General features: G+C 41.0%; 1 protein-coding gene across 1 annotated transcript in view; it reads left to right on the top strand.

Annotated features, from left to right (window-relative positions):
- The window catches only part of LOC310812048 (phospholipid-transporting ATPase ABCA1), a gene marked incomplete at both ends in the record, with an annotated part of 139,339 nt that overhangs the window by 23,270 nt on the left and 92,962 nt on the right, over positions 1-23,107 (top strand). The window contains 7 exons of the mRNA XM_083680446.1: positions 1,328-1,533; positions 2,039-2,215; positions 11,401-11,623; positions 14,885-15,106; positions 18,623-18,824; positions 19,100-19,216; positions 19,745-19,916. Coding sequence (XP_083536572.1) covers positions 1,328-1,533; positions 2,039-2,215; positions 11,401-11,623; positions 14,885-15,106; positions 18,623-18,824; positions 19,100-19,216; positions 19,745-19,916 — 1,319 coding nt within the window. The remainder of the gene's footprint in view (positions 1-1,327; positions 1,534-2,038; positions 2,216-11,400; positions 11,624-14,884; positions 15,107-18,622; positions 18,825-19,099; positions 19,217-19,744; positions 19,917-23,107) is intronic.

The following is a 23,107-nucleotide window of genomic DNA, read 5'->3' on the forward strand; positions in this document are numbered from 1 at the left end:
ATGCCAGAGGTGATGAACTATGTAGGATGATAGACAATTTAATGAATGTATTTCTTTGTTATTTATTTTAACACCAACCATAAAGTGGGATCATCTATAGCAAATAAATGCTTCTTGATAATTAGTGTCTCCATATTAGTGTCTAAATTGTCCTTCATTCCGCATAGTTCATCACCTCTGTGATGGCATATAATACATGTATATATACTCATATTATACACAATGCAGGTATGACTATACTGTAGATGCATAGAGCATGTCTTTACATGTATAAAATATATATCATATTTACTTACAGAACCTTAGGTTCAAATGTAGGGTTAGGGTTAGGGTTAGGGTTAGTGTCGGTTCACTGAACTTGGCCATTATACTGACTTTATAACACCATATACGCAATATGTTATATATTGCTTGATCTGATAAAGGATGGTATCTCCTTCCCTGAGAAAACATATTTTAACAAGCCAGTGCTGTGAGATGTGTGGACAGCTGTCAAGGCTGACTCCCTACCTGGATGACTACAGTAGCTAGCTCATTACAGTCCAGTGGAACAAGGAGTGCTAAGCCAAGCCTTTATCTCCCACATCTGCCTGGTGGGTCTGCCTCAGCTGCTGCTTGAAACATACATCATGTATCCATCATACATGTATCCCCTGGCAGTGTCACACAATTTGTAATTCTACTGTTATCCTGTCCTGTCTGTTGTTCTTGGTGTCAGTACCCAAACGCATTTCTCTCCTCACCACTTATCTGACTTCTCACCATTCCTTTTGTAGATTCTGCCCATCATCATTCTTTTTTATCAAGTATACTGGTGTAGATGTTTTGGGTCAAATTATTTTTGCAAGAATGAGAGCTTTGGGTGAGTGAGGGAGGGCGTATAAAGAATACTTGCAACCTCAACATCGTAGGTTTGATTCCTGCTGGGACCATATAAACTGAAAAATGTATGCACTCACTGCAATGTAAGTCGCTTTGGATAAAAGTGTCAGCTAAATGGCATATATTATGTAAGTTGTTGCTAAATGTTTATTTATTTGTAATTATTTTTCACATTAAAAACATCTTTACTGATTCTGGGACATTACTTTACGTACGGTATTGTACAAATTATAACAAATTATAATATCACATTGGTGTTAATGTCTCCCCCATCTGTGAAAACAAAATAACTTAGAAATGCTAATTCATCTGGCTAGGAACATGATCTTGTGTTAGGAGCTTTATTCCTACTATTTATCACCAGCTCACCAGTTATGAGTTAATCATGATTGATGCTTTCCTTCCTCTTTTGTTTTAGTACTGATGACATTTCTATTCATTTCAGTGTCTGGACCTGGATAAGTTTGAGGCTGTCCCAAGCGAGGGACATCTGGTGGCCAAGGCTTTGGAGCTTCTAAAGGACAATAAGTACTGGGCTGGTATTGTTTTTCAAGACCTCAAACCTAATGCCAGCCTTCCCACTCCTTACGTGAAGTATAAAATCCGCATGGACATCGATGAAGCGGAGCGTACAAATAAGCTCAAGGACAGGTATGCCCAGAACACATCCTGCTTGCAGTAGACGTAATGAATGGTCAAACTTAATAATAACTTTAATTGATAAGCCATTACAAATCCTTATGCATTTATTATAATATAAATTGTATAAATGGTTATTATCAATAATGCATAGGAATATTAAATGAATAATAAATGCTGGTCTGCTTACTCAAGAGAGTGAACAGTACTTGTGAACAGTTTATTAATAGCTATTCAATAAAAGGATTATTAAGTGTTCCCCTACTAATAAGTAATGAATGGACCTCATATGTGGGTTACTCTTTACACTTGATATAGGACTGTCTTGCCTAATAGATATAATGTTAACTTATACCAGACAATTTTGTTGTAGAAAGGGTATCTCTGGAGATTCATGTCAGTTGTGGGACAACCAAGGAAAAACAAATATTGGTGTAACATTTGATTGTTTTATCCATAGTTTTACCCCTGCTGCTGTCTTTTAGACACTGACTGTTTTGTGTGTCCTTTTAATAAGATCATGGTCTCCTGGGGCTCGGGACAACTCCTTTAACGACCTGCGCTATATATGGGGAGGGTTCGCCTACCTCCAGGACATGATGGACAACGGCATTATACGCACACACACAGCCAAAACCCAGCCTCTCGGTGTGTTTGCCCAGCAAATGCCATATCCCTGCTACGTGGATGATGCGTGAGTACAAAAGCTTTTATCTGTCTCCTCCTGATTAGGGAGGAAGGAGGCATTACTGCAATAAAAATCTCCTCACTCTGGGAGTTGCCACTCACTGTGACCACGGGCTTGAGTAATGGTCTTATCAGTCACTTAGCCCTCACAGATTTCCCTGTGGAAATCTCTTTCTTCCTCTTTGTCTATGGTGGCTACTGGTGTCTGGTTCCACCATAGATGACAAAAAGAGCGAAGAGAGAAAACAACTTGAATTAATATTAAAAGTCAAACAAAGTTTAATACCCTTTAGGAGTTTAAATATAAATTGTGGCAAAGCTGGGGAAAAAAACACAAAGTTGGAGCTATCGATTTAGTCAAACCACAGAAAATTCCTGGGCATCAAATAAATGGATGATGGATCTTCAATTATTTAGCTTACAGCCTTTGGTCCCTTCCTTTCATTCAATATTACCTTTCCTACTCAGGAAAGTGCACATAGCACAATTCCATCATGTGAGAGATTGATAGGGAACATTCCATTCTTTGTGAATCAGGTATGCTGTACTGTTTTTATATCACATTAAATAGCCATCTTTCGCCAAGGGAGAAAGAGAGTGCATTCTAGCTCTCAATCTTGGATGGCTTAGATTTCCTCTGAGTCGAGAAAATGACTCCCATCTACATGGTTTTATCACCTCCATTAATAAACTCAAAGCTTAGTGATGTCATTGGGGGGCAGATAATTACAAGGGAGATCTAACTACAACAACGCAATACAATGTTTCAGGAGATGGATACAGATATGTTCCCCCACCGGAAATCACTGTGTCCCAAAGATCATCGACTTAATTAAAAAAGGGTGTACTCTGAAAACAGCACCAGATTAAATTGCATAGATCGCAATCTTCAAGGGAGTCTTGACCACCACCAATATGTTCAGTAGAGGATAGGGGAGACCGGGGACAAATGTAACAGGGTTCAGTTGTAACACCCTGCCTTTTCAATCAGAAACAAGTTAGAGATTAAATTTACTCAGTACATGCACAGTTGTGTTTATTCCCTGCATGAACAGATGCAGTGAAATATCTCACCAACTACAGGTTTTATTGGGGAAAGTAGTTTTCGAGGGATAAATGCAACCTTTTTAATCTACAGTATTTTTCTTCTGCTGTTTTAAGGTTAATGTCTATGAATCCTAACTTGTATCATTATGATTATTGTTCTATTGCCTACAAATTGACATGACTGATATGTGTCAGAATTGTTGCCAGCTGGCAAGCACATGAGGTTTATCATGGCTGCTAATGTTGGGGGCAAATGTAACACAGTGTTGGGCAAGTCCTGGGTACACGACGACTGCACAGATAGGTAGTGACTGCTACATTCTCCACCACTGTGAATCACACTAATCAGTCTGTGGCTGATTAGTGTGATTCAGGTTACTTTAAACTAGAGGCTCTAGCGTTAGGAGAGTGCTATTTACCCTGCCTGTTCATGAGGTCTAGTTAAGATGTAACTTTGTGTTTTGTTGCTCAGAGAATGAAGATATTTTTTTAAGAGGATCCAGCATGGATCAAAATATTGTTACCATCAAACAGTCCTTCCAGGATTTTGCAATTCTGTGACTGCATAATTCAATGCAAAATCATGTGAAATCCTGGAGGGACTGATTAAAGGTGTCAATGGAGCATTGGTGGGTGTGTATTTGTCTTCCGCATTTTGTTTGGATTTATTTGGTGATTTTTTAAGGTGTTACTGTACATTTGCCCCTGCCTACTGTTACAATTGCCAACACTCATGGGGGCAAATGTAACATCAGAATTTTTGGATTCAAATCAAAACTGTGATCCAATCATGGTTTATGAGTCATGGAGTTAATTGCAAAACAATGCCCCTGTCTCCCCTACATGAGGCTAAGGAGTAATAACAAGAATTGTGAAGGCAGTGTAATGTTGTTGATGCAGCATTGTTGGTAGTGTAGTGACCTACAAGGGAGGAGAGAGAGAGACATTCACCAGGGCATCTGTGCCTTTAAGAGAGTGGGCGGAAGTTACATGTTTTGGGTTCTGGGTAACGTCTTTTCCCGCTCAGTGTTGTTGTCAGTTGTATTTTTATGTGGAGAGTAAACAGACTCGACTTGCCTTCGCCTCCTTGTCTCATTGTTTACCGCACCTCCACAGTAGCATCTTTGTAGGTGGTAGCACCTTTTAGCATACAGTTTGTTGTTTAGAATTACAGTCAATATGGTCGATATGTTTCCCTTGGACATATTGTATGGATCAAAACAACATTCAAGATTTCTTTATTTGTCACGTGCATACAAGTATACAGTGAAATGCAAAAGTGACAGTGCCACAGAGTAGTGCAACAACACAATAAGTTTTAAAATACAATAAAATAAAAATAGAAGTACTAAAAAATATACAGTATGGACAGTATAAACAGTATAAACAATATGAACAGTATAGCCAGTAAGCAATATAAATAGCAGATGGATGATTATGTGTGTGCATATGTGTTAGAATGACAGTGCATGTGTGAGTGACTTGAGGGGGGCACTGGTGGGGTCATCGTTGACAATTCTGATGGCATGGGGGAAGAAACTCAGTCTTAGCCTCTCTGTTTTTGCTGCATGACAGCGGAGGCGTTTTCCTGACGGCAGCGGCTGGAACAGTCCATGTTTCGGGTGGTGAGGGTCCTTCATAATCCTGTATGCTCTGGTCCTACACCTCCTGGTGTACAGGACATGGAGAGGGGGGGTTGGAGCTCCCATGGTCTTTTCTGCCAGGCGTACCACCCTTTGCAGAGTTCGCCTGTCCTGGGCCGTGCTGTTACCGTACCAGACGGTGATGTTGCCAGCCAGGATGCTCTCCACAGCTCCAGAGTAGAAGGACTGAAGGATCCTCCGGGAGACTCTGAATTTCCTCAGTTGCCTGAGATGGAACAGGCGCTGCCTTGCCTTTCCCACCAGAGAACTGATGTGGGTAGTCCAGGTCAGGTCTTCTGAGATGTGGACTCCCAGGTATTTAAAACTGCTCACCCTGTCCACAGCAGTCCCTCCGATGTCCAGCGGTGTGTAGGCCCTTAGTTGTTGTGCTTTCCTGAAGTCCACAATCAGCTCTTTTGTCTTGGAGACATTCAGGATGAGACTGTTCTCCTGACACCAGAGTGACAGGTCCGCCACCTCGTCCAGGTAGCCTTTCTCATTGTTATCTGAGATCAGCCCCACCACGACCGTGTCGTCCGCAAACTTGATGATGGAGTTTTCGCTGGACTTAGCCACACAGTCGTGGGTGTACAGGGAGTAGAGGAGGGGACTAAGGACACAGCCCTGGGGGGACCCTGTGCTCAGTGTGAGTGAGCTGGAGGTGTGTCTACCCACCCTGACCACCTGTGGCCTGGCCGTCAGAAAGTCCAGGATCCAGGCACACAGGGGAATGTTCAGTCCTAGACCAATCATCTTATCAGCCAGTCTGGTGGGGACTATGGTGTTGAACGCTGAGCTATAGTCTATAAACAGCATTCTCACATAGCCCCCCTTCTGCCTGTCCAGGTGGGAGAGAGTGGTGTGGAGGACCTGGGAAACTGCATCGTCTGTAGATCTGTTTGGTCTATATGCGAACTGCAGTGGGTCCAGGGTCGGAGGGAGGGAGGAGCAGATGTAATCCTTAATCAGCCTCTCGAAGCACTTCATGACCACTGAGGTTAGAGCCACGGGTCTGTAGTCATTCAAGCAGGCTGGGGAGGTGATCTTGGGCACAGGGACGATAGATGATCTTTTAAAACAGGTGGGAACTACAGAATTAGCTAGTGAAAGGTTGAATATAGTGGTGAACACAGGAGCTAGCTGGTTAGCACAGGTCTTGAGTACTCTCCCAGGTATGCCATCCGGGCCAGCAGCCTTCCTAGTGTTCACCTTCAGCAGAGCCCTCCTCACGTCGTGTTCCGTCACGGAGAGTGCTTGCTCTGCCCCAGCGTGTGAACTCCCGTCAGCCGCGCTAGCCAGCGCTCTGACGTTGTTGTTGTTAGCCGGCGCGCTAGCGGTGGTGTTGCCAGCCTCAAACCGTGCATAAAAAGAGTTCAGGTCTTCAGCTAGGGAGGCATCTGCACTTCCGGTTGAGGAGGGTGTGTGCCGGTAATCCGTAATAGATCGTAGTCCTCGCCATAGTCCCCTGGTGTCGTAGCTCTCCATCTGCGCCTGCATTCTGTCTGCGTATCTCCTCTTGGCGGCTTTCACCGCCCTCCGCAGTTTGTAGGACTCCGCTTTATACTCCTCCATGCTGCCGGATGCCAGCCCGGAGTTGTAAGCGGCGGTGCGAGCCCTCAGAGCGGCACGGATGGAGCTGTCGACCCAGGGTTTCTGGTTGGGGTAGATCTTTACCGTTGTCGTTGGTACGATGTTATCGGCTAATGTAGAGATGAAGTCCAAGACGGTCTCTGTAAACTCGCTGACATCGCTGGAACTTGATTGAAACATATCCCAGTCGACGTCACTCAGCGCGTCTTGTAGCGCGGCCTCTGATTGGTCGGACCACCGCTTTCACATCAGTGCTAAATGGCAAACACATTTGCAGAGTTAGTAATGTCTTTATTTATTTTGTTCCAACATTTGTGAACTGGTTTTCCAAGAGAACCTTATCTCTCCTTGACCAATAATCAGCTTGTTGTTTTTAGATATACTGGACATGCTGTAGCTGTTAGAGGATTTGACTCATTAAAAATGACACCTGTGCTGACATTACAAAATGATGCTGAATTAGCTGTTTTGGGGGTGGTATGTGGATTTGGACAAGGTTGGGATCAGTTAAGTGGAAAGTCAGTATTAAAGGTCTTTCATTTCAGGATTTTTTAAATTCAAATCTTGAATTGATCAAATTGAAAGTAGCATTCTCCAACAAACATTTTCAAATTATCTTATGATAAATATATAGACACTACTGCAGGTTCCTTATCGACTGTGCTTTTCTGTATTTCTGAGAATGGTCCTGCCACCTCCCTCATGGCACACTGGAAAGCCAACCATCCATTTCCTGTTCATTATTTCCTACTGAATGTTGCAAAATGAGCTCAAATGAGACGATCAAAGTTGGGCTTTTTTCAAAATGCCGCCCTCCTGCCTCTGAGGTTCCTCTATCTGAAACAAAGAATTAATAATCACATAAGATAAATGAGAGCCATAAACCACTGCAATACCCTCGGTCCCTCCACCATTTACTCTTTCGCCTGCCTAGCCATTTGGCCATTTCCTTAAATTATTAATACTTGAAAACTGTTATTTCACTCATAAATAATTGAGAGTGGAATTGCAAAAAGGAAGATGCACTAAGACGCAGGGAAGCATGATACAAAAGGACCTTTAGGGTAATTATTTTGATCTATATTTGTGTCAATGTGGCAGCCAGAAGCGGGAATAGCATTGTGCATTCAGATGTACATGTTTGTAATCTGCTGTAACCATTTTTCAGTTTAAAAAAGGCCTTTGACTTTAAAATATAATCTAAAAAGCAAAGAATTTCAGACTTTGTTATATCTCATTAACAATTGAATTAATGTGTACTTCACATGGGGAAAACAAAGCACATAATAAGTTGAATTAAACATCTTTGACAAAAAGGTGTGTAAAATATTACAGGCATGTACAACATCGTCTCCAAATTATTACGTTCTGGGGGATCGTATTAAATGGCTATACCAGCATTTGACCACCTGTTTTGACATAAGATACGTAAAAAACGTAAGATACTGTACTTTGCATAAGAGTTACGTGAATTACGACTTGCTTAGCGGTTAAGTAGTAACTTTGACTGGTTATGGTTAAGCATTAACTTTGACTGGTTAATATAGCAAATATTAGCATAAGCAGCAACAATTAGCAATAAAAAAAAAATAGTGTCCCCAGCGTGATTCGAACTAGCAAAGTTTGGGTTACAAGTTGGACAGTTTTCGGCAGTTTTTAGGCCCACACACTCTACACTGTAAGATGCAAACTGTTACATTATTGACAGCTTCTGTGCTGCCTCAAACACATCCTCATATCATGATATTATCAGAGCCTAATGTTAATAACATGATAAATGGACTTTGAAATGATTGTGATACTGTGCATAATTGTTGGCTATACATGTATGCTGTATATTGGCAGTATGAGCCATATTTGTATCAACAATACTGCCCCTTGATGCCTATGTGTAGATCAGCAATGTGTAGATCAGTACCAGTCCTCTCATAAGAGTTTGGACCAGCAATAAAACATACCCCCCTAAGCATTCTTCACTGGTACATTTGCTTGAAATGAAGCAAGACAATCTTAGTAGTTCTTGTACTGTATCACTTGATTTTCTGAGAAGACTGACTCCCCTCTCCTGACTCCCCTAAATTTAGGTCATGGCAGTCGATGTAACTCAAGCCCTGTAACATGTACCCAGTAGGAGTTGTATTACTTAAGCAACCTCAATCGATTGGGGATGTATTATTCAAGAGCATCTGGTGGCAAGGTTGTCAGTGTCAAACGTGGTGTGCATGACTGATCTCCCTGAGTGTGACGAGTTGAGAAGGAGTTAATAACTGACACAGACTGTCTGCCATTAAAAGGATGTTATGATCGAATCAGTGCTTGGTAATGAAGGGATTAATATTAAATCTGATGCAATCGTTACCTGAGGCATGGTCATGATGCAAAAAGAGCTTGAACCAGAACTACTAGAGAAAGTGTTGAAATGTATTTGTATAATTCCTTCAACAAGTTAAGTTAATATCAGCCCAACTTTTTCCTCACACCTACAGTATGATGCTTTAGTGTTGTGTGCTCCTGGTTTGTGCTCCTAAAATATGATCCCCTCTATTGACTCAAAAAGCTTCCTGTGAAATTGATACATCCCACAAGAGAACAGGAAGTGACCTCGATAACAGGTCTCTCCCTTTCATGCTGTCACCTAACTGCGTTTCCTCTCAGTCAATGCGTGTATGGGCTTCATTTGTGTGTGTTTGCGTGGTATGTCTAGTCTAAAGGGTCCTAAGACAAGTCAGTGGCAGCATTCAGAATAAGATGATGGCCACACTAGTCCATCAGAAAACGGACAAAAATGTATACTTGAAGTCACTAAGTGATTTGGTCTGGAATTCACACATAAACAAACAGAGGCACAGCTGCTTCCTCATTTGTAATGGCTAAACAGACAAGACTTTTGTGCGGTTTATCAAAAGTTCAACTCCTCAGAAGATTTTTTCCCGTAAAATATGGACAAACCTTTTGAAAATGTACACGTACAGACCCATGTCATCTCCATTGTCCGTCAACAGATGACGCATAGAGAAACAATTGCCTCAATCCAAAATTCAAAACGGACAAATGTGGCTAGCCCCTAATATGTCTTTTTTGGGGGGGTTCTCCTAATGGTTGATTTTCATACTAGGTCCACCTTGGACTGTTCAACAACATTTTGTCAAGTTTCCATAAAGTCCTGTTTGTAAGCTACATCATATGCTTGTCTGGACCTTTAAGTTCACTTTGCTTGACTGAAAATGTTATTAGTTTGCTATTTATAGTACATGTAAAAAATGTGATGTTCAAAACTACCCATACTACAAACATAGCTACAGTGCATAACAGAGCACATACTGTATTAAAGTGTCAGTGGTCACAAACTTCTGTGGAAATGCATACAATACAATTATACTGTTACTGTAGGAGGATATTAGTAGTTTTGTAATAATTAATATCTGCAAATTGTTAAAGATGGTCTTAATCACAATTTCAGTGAGGGTTTATAAAAGGCACTTCTCATCTGGTAAATGGACTATTGCCCTGGCAGACTACTGTAATTTGTAATTAATATGAGAAGTTAGTCTGTGATGTAATATTGACTATAAAGTGCTATTTAACATCCATGGGGAGCCACTACCCATTTTGCCTTACTCAGGTCTGTCTCCACTTGCTCAGCTTGGTTGAGGGAAATATTTAAGTACTGAAAAAAACCTGTCTGATCCTATGGCTGTCATTAAAATGTTTCTCATTGTCCAGAGCAAAATACCAATTAAATGAAGTAGGCTTTTGTGCAGGCCGTTTTCAATTGGCAGAGTTTCATAAGCCACATAACAAATCACTTCCCCAAAAGTTAGCAGAGAAATTAGCTCAACGTAAATGTACTGGAAATGTACTTTGATGAGTTCTTCATGTTTAATGGCTTGAATATGGGCTACCCTTCTGCAGATTACTGCATACTCTCTTTGTGTCCTGTCTACCTAACCGTGATCAACTGTGCTTTGCTTGCATTTTATGGACTGTATTTAGGTTTGTAAGCATAATTGAGAGGAATCCATACTTTGTCAAATATTGAGTCCATTTGATATATCTTTATTGCTGTCTTATAGAGCAAAGACAGCACTTTGTTATATTGGTGCTGTACAAGATATTGACATGGCATTTTGGTGGCATTATGAAGCATGTTTAATATCATCTTATTGTATTGTAACAACATCAAATCATACATCATCCTGGGCATGGTGTGCAATGCTAAATGGCTACATTGAGCTGATGCACCAAGTTTATGAAGGTTAGTTCAATGTAGAATTCCACTATCATAGAGTTGGATCTATAAAAGTATTGGACCCCCGATTAAAAACTCCTAGAGTGTGTCTGTCTGCATGGAGCATCCATTGCAATGATGACATTCACTGTGTTAATACAACTCTTTTTTTAACTTGTTATTGTAAGGGCAGGGGTTAGTTCAACGGATGAAAATGTGGTGTTCAGACATGGTCTTATCCTAATCTATGGAGCCAGGAATACATACATGTATCAACATGCTCTCTCTGTCCAGTCCATCACGTTTCATAAGCTGTAAGAGTAGGAGATTAGCAAAACAACAGGTGCATAGGCCCTTTTAACCTTTCCATAAATCATGCATTGATGTTAATGGAGGATTTACACACATACTGTTTTTTGAGTTATGTGCAGAGATCTTAAGTTAGGGTTCAGCCTCATGCTCTATCCTTTGACATTGCTGAATAAGGAACTATTCTTCTATTCTGTTAGATTTTGGTCCCATCTCCTGCTATGTATTGACACGAAGAGATGTCTAAAACTGATAATCAATAAATAAAGCATTCGCTCCCATCTGGTTGCATTGCCTCCTTATCAAAGCCTGGCTTGTCGATATATACAAGCTTGCTGTATCCTGACCTCTTCGATTGCCTCCTTCTGCAACCAGCTTCATCCAGAGTATCGGAGGCATCCTGCCCATGTTCCTGGTGCTGGCGTTCATGTATACCGTCTGCATGACCATCAAGGGCCTGGTGCTGGAGAAGGAGCTTAGGCTCAAGGAGGTCCTCCGGACTGTAGGAGTGGAAAATGGGGCTCTTTGGTTTGCATGGTTCACTGAGAACTTTGTCCTGCTCACTGTCCCATGTGCACTAATAAGTGTCATGGTTAAGGTCAGTAGTAAGAATGAAGAATTTAATTGGCAAGATATCAAACTGCAGAGCATAACATCACAAACTCACCAACTTATTTGTCATAATTCAACTAGTGTGGTTTAACAGGTTTGTCACCAGTAACATAGATTTTTAATGAGCTGATATACCTATATATATATAGTTTTTTTTTTTACAATCCTACAGTGTGCACAGTATTGAGCTGGAGCATTAATCTGCAAGTTATGTGAATTATGTTTCTTCCACATTGTTATACATGCACAATATACAGTATAAACGGTGACATTTGAAGAGCAGTATTGTATTTGTAAAATATGTTTAGATAAACATTCATGCATTAGAGCTGGTGATCCAGGCTCTTAATGTAGGCTTCTGAAGCTGAGTAATCATACTGTGTGAAATGGTTGTGCTTTGTGGTTTGGTATTCCTGCTCTTGTTAATTACAAGACAATTAATATCAATCAAGAGTTGAAATGAATCAACAATGATCTTTGATTTATTAAATTCCGCTTATCATGACGGATGTGTTCAAGCATGGTACTAAAGCCATAATTTTCACTGTCAAAATCAGCCCATTGTGTTTCATTTGCCTTTATTTCTTATTATTACTTATACTTATTGTCACTTCTTATTGCATGTTATATGCACTAAAATTATTTATGATGTGTATCTTTGTTAAGAATACTTGGTACACTTGTCTGTAAGGGTGACACTTACCAGAAATGTGTGACAATGGAAAAGTTGACAATTGCACCCATCAATAAACATGGGGTGTACAATATGAGACATGGCTAAAATGTCACATAGTCATTGAGAATGGATCAATGTTGAGGTACAGTATATAGACAATATGTTATGCTGTGCTAAACAATATGTGCCTATCTTGAGTCCTTACTGGAATGCCACATATGGGCCAACTTTGCCAAAGGTTGACACATTATCATGTTTGACAGTACAGTGCATACTTGTTCAATATTGTAATGGTCCTATATTAGCTGTCATGTCTTCTGGATAACTTTCCAACTCTTCATAAACAGTGCTATGTAACACACTACTTTTGTCTAGTCATACCCAGAAATTAGTTTGCTGAAATTCAGCGGTAAAAGTTCTGAACAATTCCTTTCTCGATTGAGAAACAATAGGCCTACACTGAAATGTATTGTTATGCAAGACACATAAATTGTTAATCTGTAGTTTAAATGTACATCGTTCTTCTGTGTCATTGAACCTGTGGCATGTAATTAAGTGGCCTATCTGCTCAATTGATCCCCTGTCTGTGGACTAATGTGCATCAAAGCTAAATTATAGAACAATTATAACATTCATATAGCCATTTTGTGCTCATCATCTTCAAAAATGTAGCATTGTTGTTATTTGCCTCCTAAAGTCACGGCCCACTTTTTAGCCTCCTAATTCTTCTGCTTGTTTAAATGAAATATAAAAGGATGATTCTTCATTTAGATTGGATAATCAATTTTTGCAGTTTAATTGGAAAATGCTTCTGGTAAATAGAATTGATATTTGAACAGCTGGACGAAATGCAATTTCCCATCACCCTAATGTGTTTGCCAGCCATCAACAATTTGTAAACATTAATAACAATAAATTGAGTTAGTTGGGTGCCTTGGAGGAACGATGTATTCAAATCATAGGCCCATTCTAAATGATAATTTCATGGCCATTTTCAGTGCATTATTAGAACAGGGAATCAGAAGGTAATTATCTGTCTGCTGTGTCAGGATTAGGTGTGACGGCTACCAGTTTTGTTATCCACACCTGCGTCCGCTGTTCTTTCCACTACTCATTCCACCTACCCCCTCAATATCTAGAGTGATTTATTTGAATTGTTGACACAGGCCCCAACACTGCTCCCCTCCTTTGCTTCCTACTCAGGGCAACAATAAGATGAATCATTAGTTACCATTAGTTGGGTAAATAAAGATTTGGTTTGGGACTTCACAGTGAGTGTTCATCAATAACTACTACCCATATCTCATATATTCTCATAATTAAAAAAAGAAATCATCATAAGTTATTACATTAAATTGTTTGAGAGTTAAGAAAGTGTATCAGTAAATTTTTTCAGAATATTTAATAGGAAGTCATATCTAAAGTCACTTAACCGTTATCATCACCATACACAATCTAGCCCACAATACCTAACTGAACATCAACGCTATTACCCGAGTATGACTGGGAAGTGTGCTGTCTCTCCTTCCTGGTTCTGGCTCCTCAGGTTCCTCCGCTCGCTGGCACAATCTCTGCCCTTATACTTGACCCTGGCTTGGATCTACTCTGTGGCCATGATTGTGAAGGGTATTGTCCAGGAGAAGGAGGCTAGACTGAAGGAGACAGTGAGGATGATGGGGCTGAAGAGCTCTACCTACTGGCTGAGCTGGGCAGTGTCCAGTGTCCTGCCACTGGCTGTCAGTGCTCTCCTCCTCACCCTCATCCTCAAGGTGATTCCTAACTGATTCAGGGAGGACATGTATTGCTGTTGGAGGGCTGTCAACCTATTCAGTTTGGATGACTGTCATGTTTAGGTCGATAGTGAGGTAAACAAGCAGCACACCACAAGAGATAAAACAGCCATTTAATGGTGATACCAGACACCAGACTCAACAGTCATGTCACCATTAAAGCAAAGTGAGGTTATTGGTTTGCATACTACTGCAACATGCAATAGACCTATGGTGTATCATTACTGCTAATGTCCATTATCAGTAGATTTAGTTTGTTCAATCAACAACGTAATGGTGAGTAGGTGGAATCAAAGACGTGCCGCATAGCCCTCCAAGACTGGTTAATGGTCTCCCACCAGAAATGCAGGGGAGCAGAGTGACAACATCATGGGCATTTATAGCAAGTAAATATAGACTACCAAAGGATTACAATTAAAGGTTTGAATTTAAGCCACATTAAATGTACAGTATACACTATGTTATACATTTTGTGTTAGCAGTAGTTGCTAAACACCTGATGAGTCACTCTGCCCACTGCTTTTCAAATCATCAACAATGATTGTTATTCTAATCAAATGCTTGAGTTTATGTAATGCTTCATATACTTTACAAATAAGACAGCAATCACTACAATCAGAAGTAATTGCTCTTATGTTGTCTGTCCAGCTTAAAAAAAAATCTTGGCTGTGTGACACAAGAAATGGTTATAGCAGTATCCGTGGTTGTTCACTACTACCACTGTTTTGCTTTTCTTCCTCATTCCTTTGTTTTTGCTTTGGGTCTAATTCCCCCGGTGCAGTATGGGAAAGTCCTGCAGTACAGCGACCCCTCAGTCATCTTCGTCTTCCTGCTGGTCTTCTGCGTGGCCACCATCATGGAGTGTTTCTTCATCAGCGTCTTCTTCTCCAAGGCTAACCTAGCTGCTGCCTGCGGGGGGCTCATCTATTTCGTCCTCTACCTGCCCCACCTTCTCTGCTACGCCTGGAGGGACGTCATGGGCTTCAGAGCCAAAATCGCAGTGGTAAGCCTCCCTCCGAAACTGTCTTCCACCAGTATGTGTACCCACAGGGCAGTTACACAGCAGGGTTTATAGGTGTTTGGATATTTGAAACTGTATTGAAAAAAGAGAGGGGGGGGGTTAGAGAGAGAGAAGCTTATGCTTAAAGACATAGGAATAACTGCCAATCCTCCATTATTGGCTGTTCCCAATGTACTGATGTGTTTCCAAGGGAGGGAGCAGATTGAGAGAGGAGCACTCAGGGCAGTCATAGTCGTTGACAAGCATGTATTAACCTGGCTGTGTATGATGAAGTCATATTGCGTTTTGCATTCTGCCTCAAAACATGCATGTACTGTAAGTTCTGCCAGTCTCTCCCACTGCTTGAATGGTATTGTGCAATTTCCACAATCCTTTACTCTGCAAATGTTCTGTAGAGCAGTATACATTATACTGTAAATATGTTCCCAGTAGCCCCTACTGTTTTGTCACACGTGAGGTTGCCTCTGGTGACTCTGGTGCCCTCCTCTGGCGGTACGGGGCCAGTGCCCTCCCAATCTACCATTATTCGTTTCACCTGTGTATTCTGTCTCGTGTTTGTTATATATAGCCTGTATTCCCCATGTCTTTGTCGGAGATTCCCCCTGTATGTCTGTGAGTACCCTGTCTGCCCGTCGGTTCCGTGATTCCAGTTGTTTACCCCGTTGCCCTAGTTCGAGACTAGTATTTCTTAAGTTCAAGTTATTCCACTTAAGTGCGTACTTTTGTTAACGGAGCTTGGTTTTCTCCACCTTTATTTTCCCCTTTTCCCCCAGTGTTTGTTTGTGTGCCGTGCCCAGTTATCGTATTAAAACATTCTTTGATTTTGACTTTACGCTGTCTTTCTGAGTATCTCTCCACACTTGGGTCCTCTGCACTATCATTGCTAACACTGTTTTAAAGTGTATAGGTGAAAAACATTTCTGTTTCATGTGAAGTTTGAGACAATAATTTTCTCTGACAGCTTGAACTTCTGGTTTCTAATAACATAGAATTGTGTTGTTTCATTTCCTATATCACACAGTTATTGAGCTTTGAAAGGTTTAGTTCAGACTTTTGAACTAAACTTTTTTCTCTCTCCGCCAGAAGTACAAGCACTCAGTCATTTCACTGGAGATGCAGATACTTAGAATGACACTGGATGAACCCCTGGGATAGTTTTTTTCCCTTAGAAAAAATAGATAAATCACATATACTTGCTCAACTTTCACTGTAGCCTTTCTGAATGACCTTCATGGTGATGGTAGGATTGTTTGTCCTGAAGCTGACAAGAAGACACAGCAAACCTTAAATCTTAATTGCTGCAGGGCCTAGACACATTTTCAAATTGAACAATGTTCCCTTGTTTATTGCAATATCTTAGATTCAATATCTTCCTCAAAGATATCTTACCTTCGCATCTGACAATGCTACATGCAATTTTTTCCTTTTCACAGCATACGCTGTGTCTTTGAATCTCGCATTGCATTGATACAGAAGTAATGGCAACTTTACAACACAAATTGGTCTTCTTTTTGAGAAGTGTTTGCTTCAAGGTAATCAGGCATTTATCATACTTTTATTTTTCTGAAGAAAAGTCTCCATTTCTTCTTATGTCATCTCCCCTTTTCACGTGTGTGTGTGTGTGTGTGTGTGTGTGTGTGTGTGTGTGTGTGTGTGTGTGTGTGTGTGTGTGTGTGTGTCATATCTAGATTAAGGAAGGAAAAAAACGTTTCTATTAGGCTATTTAATTCTCTGCAGTCTCCCCACTCAAAGTGCCTTTGTAGAGTCCTACTGTACCCTTGGCATTCAGATTTGTTTTCTCTCCCCTTGACGGATGGGCTACTCCTCTAATTTGCATGAACAATGTTCCTCTGACCGTGCTGACATCTGGTTCATCCCTACAGTTTATTTATTAGAGATGTGCACACAGGGGTTTTTCGTCCCCACAACATGGAAGAAAATACACACTTCAGAGACACACCCACACCACCCATATTATTGTCTTTGATATCATATTCATAAACCTGCAATTGAATAATGAAAAAATAATTTACATTTATATTAATGACAATGTTGTGATTCAAGATTTTTGCTTAAGCAGAGATATTGGATGTTAGGTGTCAGGGGTAGGGGCAATAAGATAGGGCGAATTCAAAATCCAATTACATTTCTTGATTCCTTTGTTTTCCTCTTTCACCCATTCTATTTTCCCTCTTCTACAAACTGGGATCCTAAACCATTCTTTTAAGGTGGAAATTAGTTGTTTGCCAGGCGGTGGGAGACCGGTAGCATAGTAGCTTTTTTTGGTTGCACGTTGTGGTTTCTGTGTTGATGATTTTTCATATCAGGAGACATGTTTTGTCTCACTCTCAATGCATGCCTTTCTCAAAGTCAGAGGGGCCGCCCTATAGCTCTGTCAGCCTGTCACACAGGGGTCAAGGAGAAGTCACTCATTGCCCTGCTGTCACCCCTGATCTTGTGATTTGCTGCCTATTGTTTGGCAGAAGTTGGGTTAGAGAGACAACTGAAGAGGTTGCCTGTGGCTGTGAGTGGGAACAGTGGTCAGGTCAGACATTGGGTGGCATGACGGATTATTAACTGCCCATTTTGTCATTTACAGACATTGGCTGCTGGAATTTCATGGCTATCAATGTGACAGAGGAGTGCAATACTGGTCACTGGTTCTTTTGTACGTAATATGTGACTCTATATGGCTTCAGTAAAACGTTTGTGGCATCTGCCTGAGTTTAAATTCTGAGTAAATGAGGCATGTTCAAGCAGCTGGCAGGCAACATGGCAGCAGAGAGTGATTGACTGTAGCAAAGGATGTGTCATGGGCAAAGCATCATTTGCAATTTCCTAGCAATTTTCCTCTGTATCAAAGATACAACCAATCATTGTTTGTACCACATGAATTGCCCTCAATATCTATGTTTCTTTGACTGCTGGGAAGTCTAATTAATTAGTGCACAAATTCAAGCTTTTATTATCCCCCACAATGAAATCTCGGAGGGGCTATGGATCGGTCTCTGTCCGTTCGGTGCTTTATATCACGCTTTATCTTCAACACCACTGGGACAATTTTGACAAAACTTGATTAAATGATGCGTCTTGCCATTGAGATCCATAGTTTCAAGGTGACGCCGATTCATCTCATGACAGTGCAGGCTAAAGTGATAGGTTGTTATCATACCACACCGTTTGGCCAATTGACTGTTCAAATAAGACTGTAAAATCCTTGAAAATGAATCAACTAAGCATCACATGTAACCTTTCAGTGATATGTTTGAATAATTGTCACCAATTCACGGGGGACAACATGTTTACTGTACAGTTTACATTTGGGTTACATTGAGCCCACACTTTCCTAGATCTAGATAAACCAATGAGACTAGTGGTCAAAGGCTAGGATGAAAATAAGACACTGAGGCCTCTGAGAGCTGTTGTGCAGGTCTGGTAGACCATCATTTAAGGTTTAGTCACAGAAAATAAGCAAAAAGTATTTTATTTTATTCCCAGAGTTTGCTGTCCTGTGTGGCCTTTGGGTATGGCTGTGAGAACTTCTCCAAGTATGAGGAGCAAGGAATTGGTATTCAGTGGAGCAACATTGGCCAAAGTCCAGAGGGAGACCACTACAGTTTCATTGTGTCCATCATCATGATGCTCTTCGATGCCCTTCTCTACTGGCTGCTCACGTGGTACATTGAAAATGTTTTCCCAGGTACTAATAATAATAAATGTGATAACTAACTCGTCTGTGTTATTTTGGTGCTTTTGCAAAACATCTTAACTAAGCCTATCTTTTGTCAATAACCAGAAAATGTGGATATCCCAACAGACATGGCTTAATATTGGTCTCATCTGCTTGAATGAAAATAAAAGCGGGGATCTGTGCCAGTCTTGCTAGAGGAGATGCAGTTTGCACTGTAAAGTGCTATATCCCCCAAGCCAAACTGTGATTAAAATGTGAATGATGTTCTTCATGCTTGATCACAGGCCAATATGGAATACCCAAGCCATGGTTTTTCCCTTTCACCGCCTCTTATTGGTGTGGGACATCCTCCATGGCCAACACTGATTCTAGCTTGCTCAAAGACCCCACGGAACATAACGGTAGGCAATGTCACCTGTGTGTATTACACAACAGTTATTTATTTATTAAGTCACATCACTTTCAACAGGTCATTCTCACAGAGTAATAGGAACGTTAATAAGACTAGTTATTTGAAATGCTAGCTCCTGAACGTTTGCACAGGATAATAATAGAGGAAGTAGAGGAATAAATAAAAGACTGTGTCTTGAAAGTCATACCTCATTTGTCAATTTTGTTAATTAACACATTGAGTGAAGACGCTTAAAATATGTATATGTTATCTTTTTTTCTCTCCTTTTTGTATTTTCTATGTGTGATAATGTGGGTGGTGTTAAGTGAACTTTGCACCTGTTCGAATGGCAGAAATTAGTAACTTCTAGCAAAAAATCCTACTTCCATAATTTCAGATGATATAATTCCCCTTAATTATTATTCTTTTTTTTTATTTTTTTTTACAACTTTTGTCTATTGGTCCTTATGAGATAATACCTGACATGTGTAAAATACTTATAGAACTTGTATGCATATTTGTGTATTTCATTTTAAAGACTATCTGGAGAAACCACCTCCCAATATGAAGGCTGGGGTCTCGATCAGGAATCTTGTGAAAATCTATAAAACTGGGAAGAAGCTGGCAGTGGATGGACTGAGTATGGACTTCTATGAGAATCACATAACCTCTTTCCTTGGTCACAATGGAGCAGGGAAAACAACCATCATGTAAGTAGCATACAGTACTACTGCCTTTATCTACACAGCCTGAGGTCCAAGAGGTCCAGGGTACCATATACTGTTCTCAGTCGCGTGTGTTGATGCATCATTCGTGCACGCTTCATTCGTGCCTCTGCGGAGGGTCGCAGTGAATTGAGACAAGCTAAAACTGACCTCGTGCACACACTGACGTCATTGCTAGATGGCGCTAGTAAGTCGTGCTTGTGTCGATTTTCTAAAAGTAATTCAATTACTTAATTTGTCAAATTCAAATGTGAACATTAAGTTGTATTTCGGCAGCCTGGGACATAACAGAGAAGAGATTTTATTTCCTTTTTTGCGTCCGTTTTTCTATAATATTCAGGCTTCATGAATCATGTCTTCATGGACACTTGATAAAATGCTAAATGATGTCAGACATGGAATATACACTCACCGGCCACTTTATGAGGGACACCTTGCTAGTACTGGGTTGGACCCCTTTTTGTAGCCCATCTGCTTCAAGGTTCGACGTGTTGTGCATTCAGAGATGGTCTTCTGCATACCTTGGTTGTAACGAGTGGTTATTTGAGTTACTGTTGCCTTTCTATCATCTCAAACCAGTCTGGCCATTCTCCTCTGACCTCTGGCATCAACAAGGCATTTTCGCCCAGAAAACTGCCGCTCACTGGATATTTTCTCTTTTTCGGACCATTCTCTGTAAACCCAAGAGATGGTTGTGCGTGAAAATCCCAGTAGATCAACAGTTTCTGAAATACTCAGACCAGCCCGACTGGCACCAACAACCATGCCACGTTCAAAGTCACTTAAATCAACTTTCTTCCCCATTCTGATGCTCAGTTTGAACTTCAGCAGGTCGTGTTGACCATGTCTACATGCCTAAATGCATTGAGTTACTGCCATGTGATTGGCTGATTAGATATTTGCGTTACGGAGCAGTTGAACAGGTGTACCTAATAAAGTGGCTGGTGAGTGTATGTGCAGGACTTTTCAGCGTCGGAGCACCGGAGCACCGGAAGGCTGTGTGCTCTCTCCTCTCTTCTCCCTCTACACCAACAGCTGCACCTCTAGCCACCCTTCTGTCAAACTCCTGAAGTTTGCGGATGACACAACCCTCATTGGATTAATCTCCAATGGTGATGAGGCTGCCTACAGAGAGGAAGTTGACAGCCTGGTTTCCTGGTGCAGCCAGAACTACTTGGAGCTGAACACTCTAAAAACTGTAGAGATGGTAGTAGACTTCAGGAGAAGCCCAGCCCCAACCGTCCTCCTCATCATGTGTGACTCCCCAGTTAACACTGTGGAGTCATTCAGATTCCTGGGGACAATAATTTCAAAGGACCTCAAGTGGGCGGAGAACATCACCTCCACCATCAAGAAGGCCCAGCAGAGGATGTTCTTCCTGCGGCAGCTGAAGAAATTCAACATGCCGCAGAAAGTGATGGTCGAGTTCTACACGGCCATCATTGAGTCCATCCTCAGCTCATCAATCACCGTCTGGTTCGCTGCCTCCAATGCCAAGGACAAAGGCAGACTGCAGCGGATCATTCGGTCAGCCGAGAAGGTCATCGGCTGCAACCTGCCATCTCTCCTGGACCTGTTCCACTCCAGGACCAGTAAGAGAGCAGGAAAGATCATCGCTGATCCTTCCCATCCTGGTCACAACCTCTTCCAGAGACTTCCATCCGGCAAAAGGTTCCGGTCAATCAAGACTAAAACCTTGCACCACCTGAACAGTTTCTTCCCCATGGCAGTGGGGCTCACAAACAAGCCCCCTGCCTCTCACTGACTCTGGGACGGGTCATTAGAGACTATTAGGACCCTGGCCATTGTTACCAAATGGGTGGGGATAGGTCAAGGGGGAATTAAACGTCCAGATTGAAGCTGTAGATTGAAGACCCATCTCTTCAGGCTACATCTTAACGGTCCCTCCTAAAGACCTCTTCATCCCCACTCCCCCCCGTACAAGTTTCTGTCCTGTTAATAAAAAATAATACAAATAAAAAATCTTCTTCTAGCATTGTGACTGCCTATGGCCACTGGTCCGAGCAATGATTACGTTATCTTATGATGACTGACGGACAGATGATTCACTTACTCAAACAAATGTATTTTTTGTAAGTCGCTTTGGATAAAGGTGTCTGCTAAATGCCATAAATGTAAATACATGTAAGAAAACAATGTTCACCCTATTTAAGATGCGCTAGGCTTCTCTGTGACAGCCATCTTCTAATCTCCTATATAGGGTACTTTTCTATCCACTCTCAATCCCACTGAAACAGTTACTCCTGTCTCACATGAAAATCTACATTGCAACACAATGTTTTTGCCTGCTCTCTGTAAAGTCTGAGCTGTTACTAAACACTCTATGCATGTTTAATGTTGTACTGTAAAAGCTTCAATCTGTAGATGATTGTGTTTGGTTGGTTCATTCAGAATTCAGATGCCATAGTGTAGACTGTCCGTCTGCCTCTTTACAGCATACCTACTGGCAAAAGCTAAATATCAGATGGCAATATAAAATTCCCAGCACACTTGCATTATGTCAAAATTGCTAGACCTACACTTGTATATAAACTGATGGACTGTGCCTTGGAAAATGTAACATGTTTTGTTTCGCTGCTTGCATAATATTGTTGTAGTACCTCAAGTTGCCACTGGGAAAGCACATATTTGAGATTGCACCTTTATATCCTTTTTAGGTCTTTGACATCATTCTCAGTTCATGGTTTTAGTAGGAAGGCCACAGCTTAGGTTCAGTCAAGTCTTCCAACATCACAATACAGTAAGTGGCTGCATTGATAGATGGAGTCATTTCAATATTGGTCAAAAAGGAATCTAGAGGTCAGGGGAGGTTAAGATGCTGCAAGAGAGAGAGAGAGAGAAAGAGAGAGAGGCAAGAAGAGGTCTCATCTGAGCAAGCGGAATGAAAGCATGAAAGGTAACAGAAAGGTGCTTAGTAATCTCCTACCATCTACTGGATAAGGGTTTGTGTTTGTGTCTTTGAACTTGACAATAAGGTGTTTTATATCTCAAAGGAAAGCTTGGTGTTGTTTCTAACAAGTTGTTTCAGGCAATTTTTTTTTTTTTATAGTCTTTAGTATAATGATATATATTTCAGTAAGGACTAACCAACTTCACAATTATACAGTCAAAGTGACTGGTAATATCAGTATTGCCTGAACCGTGTTCCTCTTATG

This window comes from Argentina silus (assembly GCF_951799395.1).
Source record: "Argentina silus genome assembly, chromosome: 1".
Lineage (NCBI taxonomy): Eukaryota > Metazoa > Chordata > Actinopteri > Argentiniformes > Argentinidae > Argentina > Argentina silus.